The 19,027-nt window shown below is 42.0% G+C and overlaps 1 protein-coding gene across 4 annotated transcripts in view; it reads left to right on the forward strand.

Moving 5' to 3' along the window:
• The window catches only part of Nbas (NBAS subunit of NRZ tethering complex), a 301,235-nt gene that overhangs the window by 190,763 nt on the left and 91,445 nt on the right, over positions 1-19,027 (forward strand). For all 4 annotated transcript variants that reach the window (XM_029484416.1, XM_021178925.2, XM_029484417.1 and 1 more), the window contains exons 42-44: positions 3,877-3,987; positions 12,262-12,512; positions 13,594-13,928. In XM_029484416.1, the coding sequence (XP_029340276.1) occupies positions 3,877-3,987; positions 12,262-12,512; positions 13,594-13,928 (697 nt within the window). The remainder of the gene's footprint in view (positions 1-3,876; positions 3,988-12,261; positions 12,513-13,593; positions 13,929-19,027) is intronic.

The raw sequence follows: 19,027 nt of genomic DNA on the forward strand, positions 1-19,027 counted from the left end.
TCCGTAGACACAGACCTAAGAGTCTGTACGTCCAGGTAGTAGCCCTGGGTGGTGGTGGGGTGGTGGTGTTGTTTGCTGTTAGCTTCTCATGTCTCTGGTAATCCAGTTCCTGAATTATGTCTTTTCTAGACATACAGGCAATGGCTTGGTGGGAAGATGATGCCTGTGATGGAACTTAAGTGAGATTTCCTCTTACTCTTGGCTGAGAATCTTACTTTTCAAAGTATATAGAGTCGATACGCCTCAGTGTGTTTAGAGCTCCAGTGCCCTCACTCTGGAAGGTCCAGTGTTGAAGGTACAGGTGCCTACATCCTAGACTCTAGAGAAGCAAGCCATTTTCTAGCCAGGGTCCTCACAGACAAGGACAAACTGCTGTTTGCCTTTCTGAGTGAACAGCAGGCCCAGTCTCAGAAGGTAGTACAACTGAAGCCCATTTGCAAGAGTGCATGTCTAGGAATGGAAGGAAGGAAGTCCCTTGCATTTTATTCCGGTATGCTCAGCTTTAGTAGTTTAGATCAAGCGAGTAGTATTTACTGTGCAGAGGATGGAGACGTGTGGTTACCATTCAGTTACTAAATAGATCGTGGTTCTAACTCCTCCATGCCACGACTGAGAACTTACCATGGAGCAGACCTGAAGAGCTCTGTGTGCTGTGCTGCAGGCTTCCTCTGAAGCCTTTCATCACAGACAGCCCTGGGACATAAAGGATTCTTAGCCGAGTTTATTAAATGAAAAGGTGCTGCTTAGAGATGGTAGGTGGCCCAAGTTTCATGGTGGTAAGATCTACAGGTTTCACCTTAACCTGAGTCTGTCACATTTTAAGGATGTCACATCTCTGTCACAATATGATGTGCCTTCTTGTACGTTGCTTCTTTTCTCAGTGAAGCACTCATGTGCCATGAAGGTTAGAATTGTAGTCTTGAAACTATGGCTGAATTGTGTGTACACTGACCTGGTTAGTTACTCATGTCTCCTGAGAAATTACCTTGAAATACCAAAAATGGTTTTGATTATAGTAATAGTATGCTATTATTAAATATTATCCTTTAAATCCTTATGAAAATGGCAAAAATGCATTAACATTCTCTGGTAACTATATTAGCCTGCATCTCTTTGCTCTCAGAGGTGTCTGGATTCTCTCTGAGGTAAGGCAGGGCATGGGGGAGTCAAAGGAAAGATAGTGTGGAAAGCCTGTGCCAGTCTCAATTAAAAAGTGGCTTTCTCTTCTATCATTTCTTCCAAAAGGTCAGCTTCCAAGTCATTAAAATCTGATTATATGGTATCCTAAGACAGTGAGTAACCCGGCTCCCTTGTTTTTGGAAGAAGAATCTGAGAAAGAAGGTTCTTAAGGAGTTGTTCCGGGCCTCACAGCCAGGAAGACTTGAGTCTGGGTTTCCTCTTCTAGATACAGTGTACTTTTCCATTGGGCATCGGTAATCCCCACTGCCATGCTGATGGCTTCTTATGCTGAATACAGTGCTGTGAGGTGTGCAGTGCCTCATTTTATTAGTTACATTTTGCTGGCGTTTTCGTCTAAGTATGCAGCTGGCATATGCTATGTGAAGTATGTCCTCAAGGACAAATATATGCTTTTGATAAATATATAATAGAGTCTTCTATATTTGGTTGTTTAGAAAAATACACCGCAGTCTTTGGATGGCTTGTTTAAAATACTTCACAGTTTCTGTGGGGATTTGAGCTTTGCTATTTCTAATTTGGTGGATATTCCAATATCTAAGGCAATATTGTAAAACAGTTTCTCCTGATTTTTGCCACTCTTATTTCCACTTATGCACAGGGTGACCCTTCTTCTTATTCATTGGATTTCATAAGTCTGTTGCACATGTCTTTTTTTTTTTTCTTTTTCTTTTGTTTTTGTTTTTTGTTTTTTCAAGACAGGGTTTCTCTGTGTAACTCTGGCTGTCCTGGAACTCACTCTGTAGACCAGGCTGGCCTCAAACTCAGAAATCTACCTGCCTCTGCCTCCCAATTGCTGGGATTAAAGGCATGTGCCACCACCCAGCTCTTTTGCATATATCTTATAGTGTATGGATGCCTTTGTGAAAACATTCTCAGAGTCAGGCATTGTAGCTTTGAAGAGGGTATAAAATAATTCTTTTCTAATACTCATCTTCATGAAGTGATAAAGATGCTAATGCAGGGCTGGAGTGGTAGCTTAGCTGGTAAGTGCTTGCCTTGTATGCTAGAGGACCTGCATTGGATTCTCTAGACCATGTAGAAAAGGCCAGACATGGTGACAGTTTCTTACAATCTCATCGATGGTGAAAAGGTAGAGACAGACAGATGTCTGGAAGCTTATGAACAGCTACCCTTAACTATGTGACAAAAATGCAGGCCAGTGAGAGACCTTGACTCAAAAGATGGAAGACACCTGGAGACTGACCTTTGAGATTGTACCTCTACTTGTAAACTGTGTATGATTATACTCTAATCTCCTTACACAAATGTACAAACACACACACGCACACGCATACGCACATACCAGTCCATATCCAGCATGTACCTCTGCTAAGCTCTCATAACTGGATGGTTCATTGGTGATGTTTCGTAGAGGCCTCTCATTTCATCGCATAGGGTCCACGCTTAATTAGTAAAATGGCTACCTACAATAACATACTGCATGGGTTAACATACAGCACTTTATTTTCTTCTGTACTTCTTCACTTCTAGGAATAGCCTTCTACTTTTAAAGAAAAACAAATAAGAATCCCAAGAGAGTGCAAAAGAAGATGGGGACAGACAGCATCGAGCAACAAAGGCAAAGGACTTGTTAAGGGTCCTGTCCAGAAAGCTTTCACAAACTCCTGGCTAAAGAAACGCATACATGCTGTGGCCCATTTCGCTAGAGATTTTAGCTGGCCATCCTCACAGTAACAGATTTCATTGCTGCTGCTGTGGTTGTCATAACGCCCTTCTAGCTAAGGATAATTCCATTTCCTACTCCTTTGCCTTCGGAAAGAAAGTAGGATTCCCGCAGTAACCTCAATGTTACTTCTCTGAACTATTCTCTTGGTATTGTTTATGAACCTTGCCCCCCATACACACACCTTGTGATTCAATTTCCTGTCTTAAACCTCCCTCCAGATCTTTGTTGGCTACAAAAAAAAAGATATAGGCTTTGAGGACTGTGTGCTTTTCCTAAGTTTGATCAGCTTGCTCCATTTATCAGAAGTCTGTCAGATTGGCATGCTGACATTTGTGCTTAGTTAAATTTCATTTATTCTTCATCCATCATTTCAAACTTAGTACTCTTAATCCTAGTTCTTAGAATATTTTGGAATTTAAAAAATCCTACCTCTGCAGTATTTAATTATTATTTTATGTCTCATTTCCTATTAGGCTGTATACTCCAGAAATATCTTTCTTATTTTTATAACTGAAACAGTACAATACCTGATAATTCAGGAAACAATATATATATATATATATATATATATATATATATATATATATATTTTTTTTTTTTTTTTTTTGGTTTACTTCCATGCTTTTCAAATATCATCTGGGGGCTATAGAATCTAAATCAGAATTCTTATTATTTTCTTTCCCCAGCAATATTGCTATTTGACTGGGTAATTCTCTCTTGGAGAAGGCCAGCCTATGCTTTGTAGGATATTCAGTATCATACCTGGCTACTGACAGGAAGCCACTGGCTGACAAGTCCCTGTAACCTGCCTTGCAGCACTGTGAATGGGAGCTGGGCAGTCCTTCCAGTGTCTTCTCAAGAGCTGACCTAGGGAGGACTGTGCTGCCATCCCTGACACAGGTCTTTGTCTGGAAGAGAATTTTCTTTGCTGATTCGGGTCATTTGTTTCTTTTCTTTCCTTTCTCTGTGCTTGGTGACCACTCCTGAAGAAGCCTTGAGGAAAATGTCTACAGCATCGCTCTTTCCCTGGCACAGCGGTACAGTATCTCACAGTGGGAAGTTTTCATGACCCACTTGGAGTTCCTGTTCAGTGAGAGTGGGTAAGTACAGCTGACGTGCATACAGTGCCCATGCCTGTCTCTGCAGGCTTTAGTTTAGAACAGTTGTGAAACCATGTAATGCCAGTGTTCCTCTTAGCTATAGCCCAGGCTGTCTTGGCACAGGCTTTCCTTTTCCAATAGCCTGTAAGTTTTATTTCTGTCAGAGCTCTGAGTTAGACACTTTACAGTACATCCATATGTTTATTGAGAATCTGTTGGCAGTGGTGTTTTAGTAGTGGAGAATATGGGTGGCTATCTTGCCACATTGGAACTTAGGCATTATATGACAATTGAATAATGGCTTAGGGTAGTATGAAAATAAAGCTTTTATGCTGTATGTAAGAAAGCCCAGTAAGGAAGGTAGAATGGTTAGCGAAGGCTTTCCCTTTGAGCTGTGCTGTGCTTTGGGGGTGGTTTGAGTAGCTCCCAAGGGTTTACTTATTGAGGTTTAATCCCACTGGAAGACCTTGAAGGGGTGGAAGTGTAACCCTGCTATGGTGTTTAGATCAGCACTGGGGAGTCCATTGGGATTGGATAAGATAGTCACATTAGAGCTTCTCCATTTGGTTTGGAGGCTGTATTAGAGGAGAAAAGACTGGAGACAGTCTGTGCTGCCATTCCTTCCTTCAACCTGAAATAGTTTGTGCAGACTTAGAGACTCAACCATGAAGAATGTCTTCAGTTTCTAGGTCTGTGATCTGAGTAAACTTTATATTATGATGCCTTCTTCTCTGAGTAGTTCAGTAGGGCAGTTCAATGTGGACTTTTCAAGCTGAGAGCTCAATATTATGTTAGGCTCAACTCTACTGGAAAGGCATTTTGTGGCAGATGATTTAGCAAGCATGGAGGGCCTTTGACTAGGAGCATGATGAGTCAGAGGACCCAGCAAAGAAGCAGTGTGAATGAGGCCACAAGTGTGTATTGCATGTGGGTAAGAAGTAGGCCATTCTGTGCTTATGATATGGCATCTTAGATTTTTATTCCTCACTGAAATGTTAACATCTACATTTATTAAATTGTACTGTGGTGATGCTATTATGGATGGTAATGATGTCCTAAATGCAGCATTTTTCAGGCTCTAGAGAGGGCCATTGGTAACTCCCTAAGAACCAGAGACTAGCTAAGCATTTGAGAGAAATAAAAGGTGAAAAAAACTGACCAAGTTTTGACTTTGGTAAGAACTCTTTGGTTGGTATGTGGAAGAAAGATAGTATGGAATCCAGCACAGTAAGGAGCTGTTACAGAAAAAGCACGGAAGACAGGTGGCCCAGCTTGGAGTAAGAATTTAAAAGTGTAGAAGAGGGAAAAGTAAGTTTCAGAAACACATGAAAACAAAATAGCCCATGTGTATACTTTGCACTATGGTTAGTAAGGATGATGTAGACACAGGAGCAGTCAGGGGATAGGTCTGTGGGCCCACGCGTTGCAGGGCAGCACCCCTGAGTGAACCAGGGAACTCTACGAAGGTCTAGCTGAATGGAGAAGTGACTTGCAGCTGAAGAGTGAGGGTGAAGGGTAAGGTGGCTGCCGAAGCTTGACACAAGCTGGAATAATTTGAAAGGAGGGAACTGAAACTCAGAAAATGCCTCCATAGGGTCTGGCTCTAGGGCATTTTCTTAATTAGTGATCGGTGCTCGAAGGCCCAGCCCACTGTGCATGGTGCTACCCTTGGGCTGGTGGTCCTGTATTCTATAAAAAAGCAGGCTGAGCATACAAACCACAAGGAGCAGGCTAGTAAGCAGCAGTTGTCCATGGCCTCTGCATCAGCTCCTGCCTCCATGTGCCTGCTCTGTTTGAGTGTCTGCCCTCATTGTGTTTGATAATGAACTGTTATGTGGAACTGTGAGTGAAACAATCCCTTTCCTTCCCAAGTTGCCTTTGGTCATAGTGTTTCATGACAGCAATAGGAATGTTAACTAATACAGACAGACAGACAGACAGACAGACAGACAGACGGTGAGGGTCTTGGTAGAGAATAAGTATCTAGCAAAATGTACAAGAGGAGGAGGAACGAGGCATGAAAACATGTTCTTGTCCTCACGAAGCCATGTCTGCAGTGTTCCAGGAAGGGGAAGGGGAGCTGATGGGTAAATCTTGTTTAAGGGGCCTAAAGGTCCTCATGACCTAGCGTGTTTAACTTTTCTTAATCATTGAAATGGCAACATCTTCATTTGAGCTTTTATCAGATTGTTCCATGATGATGGTGTTATGGACAGTAAATATTGTCCTGAATTCGCCAATTCTCAGGCACAGTAATATGTTCAAGTAAATATTTTCTGTGATTTGTCTGGTGCTTAAAAATATACCATAGCATTTTTAGTACGTGTCTTCTATTTCATTAAATGATACATAAGGGATTTTGTCTGTACAAACAGGATGAGTCTTTGGTCTCTGAATATATTACAAATTATCAGGCAATCGAGGAGCATGCAAGGCTGTTCCTGCTATGTCATTATACCTGAGAGCAGAGTGATTATGCAGACTCATAGCAATTACAAAGCAGGAAATTGTTACCTCTTGGCATCGTTACTTGTGAGTGGTAAGGCACTTAATACTGATTTACCAAGTGCTGTTTGGGACTTTGTTCCTTTCTTAGAAGGCAGCACTTTGCCTGACTACTTAATCAAACACACTAACTGGTTATTAGAATTAAGCCTTGTAAATACTGTCAAAGTTGCCCAACATTTTATAAGTAAAGCCAATGCCATTGGGAAGTTAACCACTAGAATAACAGAAATGCTCTTCTTTTCTTCAGGGTATTTATTGTCTTGGTGTTCCTTAAAATAGTGTCCCTGGTCCACCCAGGAAGTTCCTTTCCACCCCGGTCCTTTGCTTTCATGTGGGTGATTTTGACCTGCAGCACCACCTTGATAGACAGGTACAAGTTGGGCAGCCTTAGGCAGCAGATGTCGTCCCTCAGATCCAGATGGCTGGACCAGTTCTGTGTGTGTAATGATATCTGTGTGTCCTTGAACTAGATGCTCCTCTTCTCTGGAGCTTCTTCTTGACAGTTAGAAGCAAAGAGTAGTACAATGTAGGTGATTAAGTGGTAGGAAGCTAACCCACTCTGGTACGTGACCACTCCCTAACGTGTGAAGCTTGCTTCTGTTGGCTGGCCCTCCTAAGTATCCACACTTCAATCTCCTTCCTCCTTACATCTCCCTTTTCTCTTTCTTTTTTCTTCCTCTTACTGGGTTTAAAGAAAAGATTGATTTTGCCATTTTCCCTGTTACAAGTACATAGACTCACAGCCCCCACCCCCAGTAGACTGTAATTCTCCCAGTCCCTTAGTTCTTCTGTGGTACCCCTTCAACCTGCAGGGCTGTGAGCCTGAGAGCCAGAACTGTAAGGCCCAAGTAGCTGGTTTACTATTGTGGTCATTCCTACGTTTTCTTCCCTGGAAAATTACTTACACAATTTTTAAATGCCATGAAATTAGAGATTTATACAGAGTATCTGTCTTATAGAGAATGTTTTGAAAGTGCCTGTTACTGTTGTTTCTTACTCTACATTTACCAAATTCATCATATGACCTCTGCAGTACATCTGAGCAATTACTCTTCAAGTCCGTGTGGTTATCAGTCATTGATGAGGGTAATGGTGATCCATTACATGATGACTGTTTAATGGGTGATGCCTGTGACTGTATCTGTGCTATGGTATTTCTGGCAATATTGTTAATGATGCAAATAGTATGTAGTTGAATAAACCTGTCAAAATTGACCTATCACTGTCAAAAACTTAAGGAGGTTTGTCCTTGGGAGGGAGATAAAATTTCCACATGGGCTTCAAGATTGCTAGTGTATTTACATAATAAACACCTGATGAAGGAGCCGAGTGTCATTGCTACAAAAAGAAACTCTCAAGATACTCATGATAAGTCATTCACCAACTGTCTCCCTAGGTAATGTAGAAAAATTAGTCTTCCCTGAGGCACTCTTGTGCTAGATAACTTAGTTTGACCCCCTTCCCAGGTATGGCTGTGATTCAGAGGGTGTATGGGTCATTTTACAGTTGCCAGTGCTGAAGCCACTCATCCATTGGAGTCACTCACTGGGATTTGTGACTCTTCATGCTTTGGGGATTAGTCTCTAGGGAAAGTCACTGTGTCTCAGCTGGGCCCAGTACAATCTTTGATGGACACAGTAGTTTACTTCTGGAAGCGCTAACTTGGGACCAGCTCCTACCTCTTTCCAGTTAGCCTAGTGACTTCTTTCAGGAAATAGACACAAGACCATCTTCAGAGAGGAGTTGTCAGAGCTGAAGCACTGCTGGCTTGCCTGTAAGTCATGTCCCCATCCCTTTCCCCTCTGTGTGCTGCCTCTTGCCTCTCCAACAGCCCTCTTTGTCTCTACCATTCTCATTCCTCCTTCCTCTTCTCTTGTTTGTATCCTTTGGTCAGCTAATGGAATTATATTACCACGCAGTCTCAGACTGAATAAAGAAAAATGTATTGAAATAATTTTTTTTCTTGTACAAATAAAAGTCCCTTTAGTACATGCAGTTTTGAATCATTTTCAGGTTATTGACAACTTGAAGGCATTATAGAACACTTTAATCATAGGATTAGTTATAATAATTCATTCCTTGGACATTAAGTACAGCCAGTGCCTTCCAATAGTTAGCCGTTGAAAGTTAAGTAGGCAACCCTTGGCGCATGAGTTGCTTCACAGCTGCACCTTAGTCCAGGAAAGAAGCACTGAAACCCTTTCCAAGGGAATTATCAGTTAGATGAGAAAAGGCTACTAAGGCTTCACAGTATTTTGTTGGCTTCCTTGAGTTTTGAATTCCTTTAGAATTGTTTTCTAAGCAAAGATTTAATTTCTTGTTCCAAAGAGGATAAGTTTGTTTCAATGAAAGCTTTTAAGATAGGCTATTGATTACTGGCATCTTGGAAGATCTTAGCACACTGTAATTTACTGGAGAGCAGTGCTTGGGTCTTTATCGTGTGTCAGTAAAGGTATTTCAGGATCTGTCCTGACAAGATAATTAGCTGAAATTGTACACGAGACAAACTGAATTTTCAGTATAGAATTTGAGTGGGTGAGAAGTCATGTTAAGAAGGACTAGATTCAGAACGAAGTCAAACAGAAGCTAAGTGAACTGTTATGGAGCCAATGTCATTTTGTGGATGGCTTTACCCTGAACACAGTTTATTAGAGGGTTTAGGGTGCGACGTGACAGGAGGACTCTTAGGATGTTGCTGCTAGGAGGAAGATGGGCTGCTGTTTGTGAGACAGCTGTTATTGTGGGTGCTGGTCTCCAGACAGCACAGTTGCTCTGTGAAATAGTGAGTAAACCCAGTCCGAGGCTAGACAGGCCACAGTAGCTCTTTCTCATCCACATCTAGATAATTGCCCAGCTTTAAGTCACTTGCATAGAAACAACATAATGCATACCAAGTTGTTCCTTCCAGTCCTCCGTAGCCTCTCAGTCCACACTACTGTCAGTGCAGATCATCTGAGTGGGGTCACACAGTTTACTGTTTTCTTCCTCACTGCATCATTTTCAGACCTTATCCCCAACACATACACACACTTTATAGTTCATTAATTATTTTATTTATTTACACCAAATATTTCCCCCATTTCCTCCCTTGCAGAGTTGTTTCTTCCATCTCCCCCTCACCTTTGGGTCTGAAGGGTGCTCCATCAGATATCCCTGATCCTGGGGCATCAAGTCTGTCCAGGATTAGGCTCATCTTCTCCCACTGAGGCCAGACAAGCAGCCCACTGCTACATATGTTCCAGGGGCCTTGTACCAACCTGTGTATTCTCTTTGGTGGGTGGCTCAGTCTCTGGGAGCTTTATGGGGTCTGGATGGGTTGATGTTGTTGGTCTTCCTATAGGGTTGCCATCCTCATCAGCTCTTTCAGTCCTTCCCCTAACTCTTCCATATGTGTCCCTAAACTCAGTCCAATGGTTGGCTGTAAGTATCTGCATCTGTCTCAGTCAGCAGCTGGTAAAGTGTCTAATAAGCCATGCTAGACTCCTGTCTGTAAGCACATCATAGTATTAGTAATAGTGTCAGGGACTGGTGCCTGATCATGGGATAGATCCCAAGTAGGACCATTTATTAGTGGTCTCTGCTTGAGTTTTGTTACTGTATTTCTTTTAGGCAGGAGTAATTTTGGGTCGAAAGTTTTGTACATGGGTTTGTGTCCCCATCTCTCAACTGGGGGTCCTGCCTGGCTATAGGAGGTGATCTCTTCAGGTTCCGTATCCCCACATGTTAAGCATTTTGGCTAAGGTCACCTGCACTGAGTCCTGGAAGCCTCTCTCATCTCAGGTCTCTCAGACTTCCTAGAAGTCCTCTCTACCCCACCCCCAAACCCCAACCTCCACCAGCTACATATTTCCATTCATTCTCTTGACCTTCTGGGCCTCTCTCCTGCCTCTCCCCATACCTGATTTTGCCCCACCCCCACCCCACTCCCTACCCTCTGCCCTCTTCCCTCTTCCACCCAGATCCCTGCCTCCCTCTCTGTCACATGACTATTTTGCGCTCCCTTTTAAGTGGAACCGAAGCATCCTCATTTGAACCTTCCTTCTTGCTTAACTTCTTTGGGTCTGTTTATCATGGTTATTCTATACTTTATGACTAAAATTTACTTATCAGTGAGTACAGACCATGCCTGTCCTTTGGGGTCTGGTTACTTCACTCAGTATGATATTTTCTAGTTCTACTGATTTGCCTGCAAAATCATGAAGTCCTTTTTAAAAATAGTTAAATAGTATTTTGTCGTGTAAATGAACCATATTTTCTGAATTCATTTTTCAGTTGAGGAATATCTGGGTTGCTTCCATTTTCTACCTAGGGCAGAATAAGGCTGCTGTGAACACAGTAAAGCACTTGACCTTGTGGTATGGTGGAGCATCTTTTGGGTGTATGCCCAGGAGCAATATAGCTAGTCCTTCAGGTAGAACTATTTCTAACTTTCTGAGGAACTGTCAGATTGATTTCCAGAGTGGTTGTACCAGTTTGCAATCCCATCAGCAATGGAGGAGTGGTTCCCTTTCTTTACATCCTCGCCAGCATGTGCTGTCACTTGAGTTTTTGATCTTTGCCATTCTGACTGGTAGAAGATGGAATCTCACTCCCTTTTTACCTTAAGAAGAAACATGAAAAGTTTGCTCTCACTTTCCCACGTGACTACTCAGTTTCACCTGAGTATTTTGGGGAGCTCTAGAAACAGCATTTCTGATGTATTGGGCTGCCTAAAGGACCTTACCATTGGAGAATGGTGTCTCGTCTTGTCTGTGGCCCTGGGATTGTACAAGAGGCTACTGTGTAGGGAAAAAACAAAAGATCAAAAGATCAAATAAAGCTGCCTTGTCTCTCCAGATAAATAAAATTCAGGGAAGCCAATTGGGCAGATAGAATACCATGAACTTTTTTTTCCTCCGAATATTAGTCTTAAATAACTCCCTTTAAAGTTTATATTAGAATTTGAGTTAGTATGAAAGGATACTTAAATTAGTATGAAATTAAATATTAAGATGGATCTTTTATTCAATAAGCAGTCTTATAGATAGTTTTGAAAGCAAAATTATTTCCTTCCTGTATTAATCCTACTTGAATCTGGCATAAAGTTGATGTTTACCGAACATTAATTCAACACTCTCAGATGGAAGATATGCCTAGATGGTGGGTGTTATTCTTCCCCTTCAGTTTCTTTCCTCCTTTTAAATTTGCATTTTTATTTACTTGTGTATTTGTGTGTGTTCCCCCAAATGTGTGTGGACATCACAAATAATTTAGAATAAATGCCTCATATTTTATGGCCTAACTGCCAAGAATGGTGGTTCTGGAACTACAGGAATGCCTTTCTTGGGCCTGCTGTGGTGGTTCCTCTGGTGACATGTGAAAGCCACGTAGTAGGAGGGCATCCTGCTTCTTGTTCATTTCTCTTTATCTACACTGCATAAGTCTTGTGGCTACTTAGAAAAGCCTCATTAGAAGTGTCCTCTCTGGGCCAGCAAGACAGCTCAGTGGGAACAAGAATCTCCCAACCCTGATGGCCTGAATTGTATCCCAGGATGCATGCTGAAGGAAAGAACTGACTCGCAAATGCTGTCCCTTGACCCCCACCTTCTCATGGCGTCATGCTTATTATGTTTGCCCCTCCACATCGCACACGTGTACATACACACACACACACACACACACACACACACACACACACTAATAAATAATCCTGTCTGCCAGGGATTAAAGATAATGTTTATTTAAAGAATAGTATTGTAACGTAGACTGTTTGATTCTTGATTTCAGTTTGTCCACAGGAGAAATTGAAAAGCGAGCCCAAACCCTTCACCTCTTTGACACTTTGAAGACAGATCCTGAGTCCTTTCATAAACACATGGTCAAGTATATCTATCCCACCATTGAGGGTCTTGACCATGAAAGGCTGCTGTATTATTTCACTCTCCTGGAAAGCTGTGGTTGTGCCAACTTTGAGACAACTGCTATTAAACCAGAAATCCACATTCGCCTGCTGAAGAAATTTAAAGTCGTTGCATCAGGTAGGACACCATGTTCTTGCTGGCCGACCTTTCTTCCAAATGAAATCTAGGGATTAATTTTCTACACACAGCCAGCTGTGCTCATATATCATTCTTGATATATTAAGACCACAGATTTCTGAAGGTGATTGACTTTAGTTAGTATCTTCCAGCTCCTTTACCTGCAGTTGGAGAATTCAGCATTAGGGAAAGACAGAAATCTTCTGAAATTCCCTGTTGACTTTAGGTAGAGCTGCTGCAGACAGCCCTCTCTTGTCATCTTCTGTATTTAATTAACCATGTGATATGATTGGGCCGCTACTCTTAGGAAGTTTGGCAAACTTTCCCTTCAGTGGAACCATTTATTTAAACTACTTATGGGGTTTGTGGAGCTGAAGGGGCAGCTCAGCAGTTAAGAGCACTCCCTGCTCTTGCTGCAGTCCTAGGTTGATTCCCAGCACCCTAATATGGCAGCTCACAATTCCATGGAACTCTAGTTCCAGGGGACCTGACACCCCATCCTGACTTCCTACACATGTAGTGCACAGATAAAGATGCAGGCACTCATGCATACAAATAAAATAAATAAAATCTTAAATATACATTTTATATTTGTGATATATAATATTCATGGGACATGTAAAAGAACCTTTACATCATAATGAATTTTTGGAATATTTAAAGGTGGTGTTCTTGTGTTTATAACTGAAATATTAAATGTGTTAATAATCCTTAAGTCGCTTTGTGGTGCCTGACTTTATGTGTAAGAGTGCCCTTTAGGTCATGAGATGTTCTGATAGCTGTCTTCTAGTAGCTGGTGGCAAATGAGCAGCTCAGCAACTCTACTGATGGAAGACAGTGTAGGTGCTGCAGGGCATGAGCTGCAGAGGCAGGAGGACAGTGACTCATGAGGGGATGGAGAAGGACACTGGGGCTTCCTGAGTTGAATGATGTGGGATTGCACAGCTCGGGTCCTGCCTGAAGCTCTCGGGGTAAACTGCTGCCTTTTCTTCCAGCCATTCATAAGGCTTGTGTGTGTGTGAGGTACCTGTGTGTTCCCATTATGGTCAGCCACTTCCTTGCTTTCTTTCCCTTCCAATAGGTCTTAATTATAAGAAGCTGACCGATAAAAGTGAGGATGCGCTGGAAGCCCTGGAGCCTGTGCTCACGAGTCAGAATATCTTATCTATTTCCAAACTCGCTCCCAGAATCCCTGGGAAACATGGGCAGATGCTTTCCCCCAGCTCTCTGTACACTGTCTGGTTGCAGAAGTTGTTCTGGGCTGGAGATCCCCACCTCATCAAGCAGGCTCCGGAGTCTTCTGCAGAGTGGCTTCATGCCTGTGATGTCTGCCTGAAGTACTTCGATCGACTCTGTCCGGATGACCTCATCGCTGTGATGGATGCAATTACATTTTCTCCAAAAGCTGTGTCCAAGGTAACTAAAGAAGTTGTTCAAGTTAGATGAGAGTACTCTGAAAAAAAATGAAAATTACGCTGGCATTCCAAAGATTTATTTTTATTTTTTTCCTTGAATTAAAACATACGTCTAAGGTTTTCTAAAGCTTTAGGCTTTCATGAGAAGACTTGACTCTCTTTCTTGCTGAGCTTAATTGAGAAATCACTTTCTCCTGTTACATATAAAGAAATAATTAATACCAGAGATACCCAGTCTAATTTATACGTATATTTTAGCCTGTTAAATTTCTCATTGCTATGCCTTAGTAAATGCATCATCCTTTATTTTAAATTGTGAAAAGTGAGGGAGACCATTGTCCAATTGTCCATCCTTGGTATAATTTTACTCAGGTCCAGCCTGACACCTTCCCCAACTCTGGTTGAGCCCTTAGGATTTTTTACATGAATGTGGCACAGGGTAGAATGTGGCGGTAGGATGTCTCTGGGATTGCATGCCGTACTTCCCAGTGATCTGTGTTTAGATCTGAGCCCTCTGATCTCATTCTAAGACCTGCTCTCCACATCTCATCTATAGGCACTAAGTCAAAGTCTTTATGTAGGGTGCTCTCTCCTTTTTGCCCCCTGACTCAGATAAGCCTGCTAGGCAAATGTGTGCTCACTGCTTGGGCCAGGGCATTGTGTCTCTTGGAATAGCTTTGAGCCTCTGCCTTTGGAATTACTGTTTAACCCCTGTCTGCCACAGCTGCTGCTGCTCTTTTCTTCCTCCAAGACAGCAAGTGTATGCGGAAGCATTTGTTGCAATTATTATGTTGCTAGTACTGGATAGTTGCAAAGTCTTGCAAAGCATTCCTTTGGAGTTTGGCACAGGGGATCCCTAGATTTTAGTTGCTCACTGGACTCTGAGTTGTGGTAACCGAGAACCTTTTCATCTTGATTAATAAAATCCCGCTCATTTGAATGATAACTTGATTTTTAAGTTTTAAAATGAAGATAGTCATTGTTTTAAGGAAGAAAATAGGGATGATTATAAAGAAAGGTAGCAAGATGTTTCTAAGAGCAGCCTACGTTTGGACTCATATGACTCTGGCGGGTCACTTTTCAGCTGTGCGAATCCATTGGACGTTGCCTCTTCCAGAGGAGGCTAAGGATGAGGAATCTATGAGGAAGATATTCTCATTACCAGAGGCAAAACAGAGCTGGTAAGGAGCAGCCACAGTTTGAGTTGAAGGAAGCCACATGTGTCCTTTCCAGGCCAGCATCCTTTACCACCTGTAGGAATTCACAGGGACACAAATCAAGGAGCACTGGGACCAGAGTGCCTGCAGAGAGCAGCCCTAAGCAGCCTGGAATGGGTCATGGCCACTGCAGGGCTGAGGTCAAATGAAGTAGGTGGTGAGTGTGTAATGCGTAGGAAGTGACCAATCCACCCAGGAGTCTAAAGTAAAAAAAAAAAAAAAAAAAGACTCATGAGTTAGAGCTGAGCACTGCTGAAGGAGTAGGCAAAGACTAGGCAAGAAGAGAGAAGGACCCTCTTTTCAATGCAGTGTCCTCAAGCTGTAGGCTGTTTTGAATATCTGTGTTCCACTTGCTGTGTGATAAGTGGGAGTTTGCTTGTGGCGGTTAGACCAGGCAGGCAGTGCTGTACCTTCTTCAATTGTGATCTGTTCATGTGGAAACTTGAGCTGCATCTAGACCTCAATTATTCTGTGATATCGTAAGCTTCAGAATTTTAAATTATCCTGTATGTTCATCATCTAATCCAATCTTAGTTCTAAGCCTTCAAGACGTCTGTGAAACATTTGAGAGGTGTGTGTGTGTGTGTGTGTGTATGTATGTGTTTATGACTCAGTGAAGATTCAGTCAGTTACTGGGTTGCTCCTTTAGCTCAGGTGCTATAGACCAGGCACAGCATTTCTTTTCCATAGAACGTTCTCAAGAGTGAGTTTTCTAGTGCACCAGGAGAATTATAAAATAAAATAATTACCTTTAAAACTCGGTTGTAAAACTTTAAATTGTTCCTCCATTTTAATATTTCGCTTTTCACTTCCTGGTTAGATTAAAGCAGAAATGTATTACATTTAGGTAAAAATGCATATTTGAAACCAAGTACTGAGAGAGAGGGGAGGGAATGAATTATGAGACACAAGCCCACATGTTAGAGGACACATTTGGAAGAGGGAATACAACTGGATTTGTTCAAAATTTCAAAACACCAGATGTTCCCACAGCTTGTACATGGTGCTGAAAATGTAAAGTGAGTATGTGTTATTCATACACAGTGTGCAGTTTTCAGGAGTGTGCCCACATTTAATTCAGAACCAAATTTTTAGAAAGAATGCGTAAGCGTTTTCTAGAGTGCCTGGGAAAACAGTCAGCAATTGTTCAGATACTAAAATTCGGATAGGAATTTCCTGAAGTCTGCATCAAGGGCTGAATCCACAAGAACGTGCCAGAGATGGTTTTCTGTACTTGTAGTGACAGTTGTTTAATTAACATTTACATTATCAGAATTCTTAGATGTTCTGGGGAAAATGTTCACCAAATAGCAGTGTCATATGGAGTGGCTAATCATTGCTGACATTGGAGGTGATGGCTATGCTGAGGGGGAAAAGGATAGAAATGTGTATCTGCTGCATCCTGTATTGCTGAGGTGGCTAGAGTGGCTCCTACCCTGTTAATTTTATCAATTAAAAGGACAGCAAGTGAAGGTAGGTAACACTGTTCCAGGGAAACGAGAGCAAACCCACCCCAGATAGAAAACAAAGCCATCAACAGCAAGTAAGGTTAGCTCAAAAGCCAGATTTGGTAATCCAGTGAGTTTATTAGGGTTCCTTATAGAACTGTAGGTGAGTGGGCAGTTAAAAGAGTGTGGGTGAGGGTAATTTACAGTAGTGTGAGTGAGAGAGTCACTTACAAGAGCATGGATGACTCAAATGTGGCTGTATCAACATGAACACCCTCCCCCATCCTGGGCCACCGCTGCCCACAGTCTGCACTGTGGGGCTCTGTGTCTCACTGATTCGTCAGGCTGTGGCGGGCCATTCCAGGCAGCTAGGTCTCCTCAGCTGCTGCACTTAGACTGTTGCTCTGACTGTGGTACATAAAGAAAAGCCAGCCTGACACAGATGGGGAGGAGGGAAGGAAGAGGATGTTGCTGTAGCCACTACTTTGGAAAGTATTTTGACACTAAATTCGAGCATGAATTGTTCAAATATTAGGTCCAGTGAAGACACTAAAAAACGTTTAATTGTGTTAGGCATTTAGGAATGTTGGTACACTGGATATACAGATCATTCCGATGCTGAGACAGGGCATCCTTTAATGTCATAGTTCCATGTACTAGTATAAATACGCACTAGTCTTTCATCGAGGAAAGTTTGATTTTTTTCCCCCAGATATTGTCAGGCTGAGTTGTAGATGTAGGTTTCCTTTTAAAAATTTAAACTTTATCATTGAACACAAATATTACTTTTTTCTTTAAGGGGCATGCTTTATCGGTTTAAAGAAAATATTGACCAATGCTCAGGTCTGAATAGATCAGTGCTGTGTCAGTTGCTCTTTCTTTCTTTCTTTCTTTCTTTCTTTCTTTCTTTCTTTCTTTCTTTCTTTCTTTCTTTCTTTCTTTCTTTACATCTTTTTCTTTTAAAAAAGGTATGTTCTTTATTTACATTTCAAATGCTATCCTGAAAGCTCCCTTTACCCTACCTCCCCCCCCCCCCCCCGCTCCCCTACCCACCCACTCCCACTTTATGGCCCTGGCATTCCCCTGCACTGGGGCCTATAAAGTTTGCAATACCAAGGGGCCTCTCTACCCAATGATGGCCCACTAGGCCATCTTCTGTTACATATGCAGCTAGAGACACAAACTCTGGGGGTACTGGTTAGTTCATATTGTTGTTCCACCTATAGGGTTGCAGACTCCTTCAGTTACTTGGATACTTTCTCTAGCTTCTCCATTGGGGGCCCTGTGTTCCATCTCATAGATAACTGTGAGCATCCTCTTCTATATTTGCCAGGCACTGGCATAGCCTCATATGAGACAGCTATATCAGGGTCCCTTCATCAAAATCTTGCTGGCATATGCAATATTGTCTGGGTTTTGTTGGCTGATTATGGGATGGATCCCAGGGTGGGGAAGTCTCTGGATAGTCCATCCTTTCATCTTAGCTCCAAACTTTGTCTCTGTAACTCCTTTCATGGATATTTTGTTCCATATTCTAAAGAGGAATGAAGTATCCACCCATTGGTCTTCTCTCTTCTTGATTTTCTTGTGTTTTGCAAATTGTATCTTGGGTGTTCTATGTTTCTGGGCTAATATCCACTTATCAGTGAGTGCATATCAAGTGACTTCTTTTGTGATTGTGTTACCTTACTAAGGATGATATTCTCCAGATACATCCATTTGCCCAAGAATTTCATAAATTCTTTGTTTTTAATAGCTGAGTAGTATCCCATTGTGTAAATGTACCATATTTTCTGTATCCATTCCTCTGTTGAAGGACAACTGGGTTATTTCCAGTTTCTGGCTATTATAAATAAGGCTGCTCTGATCATAGTGGATTATGTGTCCTTATTACCAATTGGATCATCTTCTGGGTATATGCCCAGGAGAGGTATTGCTGGATCCTCCGGTAGTACTATGTCCAGTTTTCTGAGGAACCGCCAGACTGATTTCCAGAGTGGTTGTACAAGCTTGCAATCCCACCAACAATGGAGGAGTGTTCCTCTTTCTCCACATCCTTGCCAGCATCTGCTGTCACCTGAATTTTTGATCTTAGCCATTTTGACTGGTGTGAGGTGGAATCTCAGGGTTGTTTTGATTTGCATTTCCCTGATGATTAAGGATGTTGAACATTTTTTCAGGTGCTTCTCAGCCCTTCGGTATTCCTCAGGTGAGAATTCTTTGTTTAGCTCTGTACTGCCCCCCCCCCTCCCTTTTTTAGGTTGAGGTAAAATTTATTTATTTATTTATTTATTTACAGTTATCTTTTTTATTATATATTTTCTTTATATACATTTTAAATTTCAAATGCTATCCCAAAAGTTACCTATACCCTCCCCCCTGCCCTGCTCCCCTACCCACCCACTCCCACTTCTTGGCCCTGGCATTCCTCTGTA

Source organism: Mus caroli, unplaced genomic scaffold (genome assembly GCF_978045245.1).
Source record: "Mus caroli unplaced genomic scaffold, Mus_caroli_1 scaffold_14, whole genome shotgun sequence".
NCBI classification, from domain to species: Eukaryota; Metazoa; Chordata; class Mammalia; order Rodentia; family Muridae; genus Mus; species Mus caroli.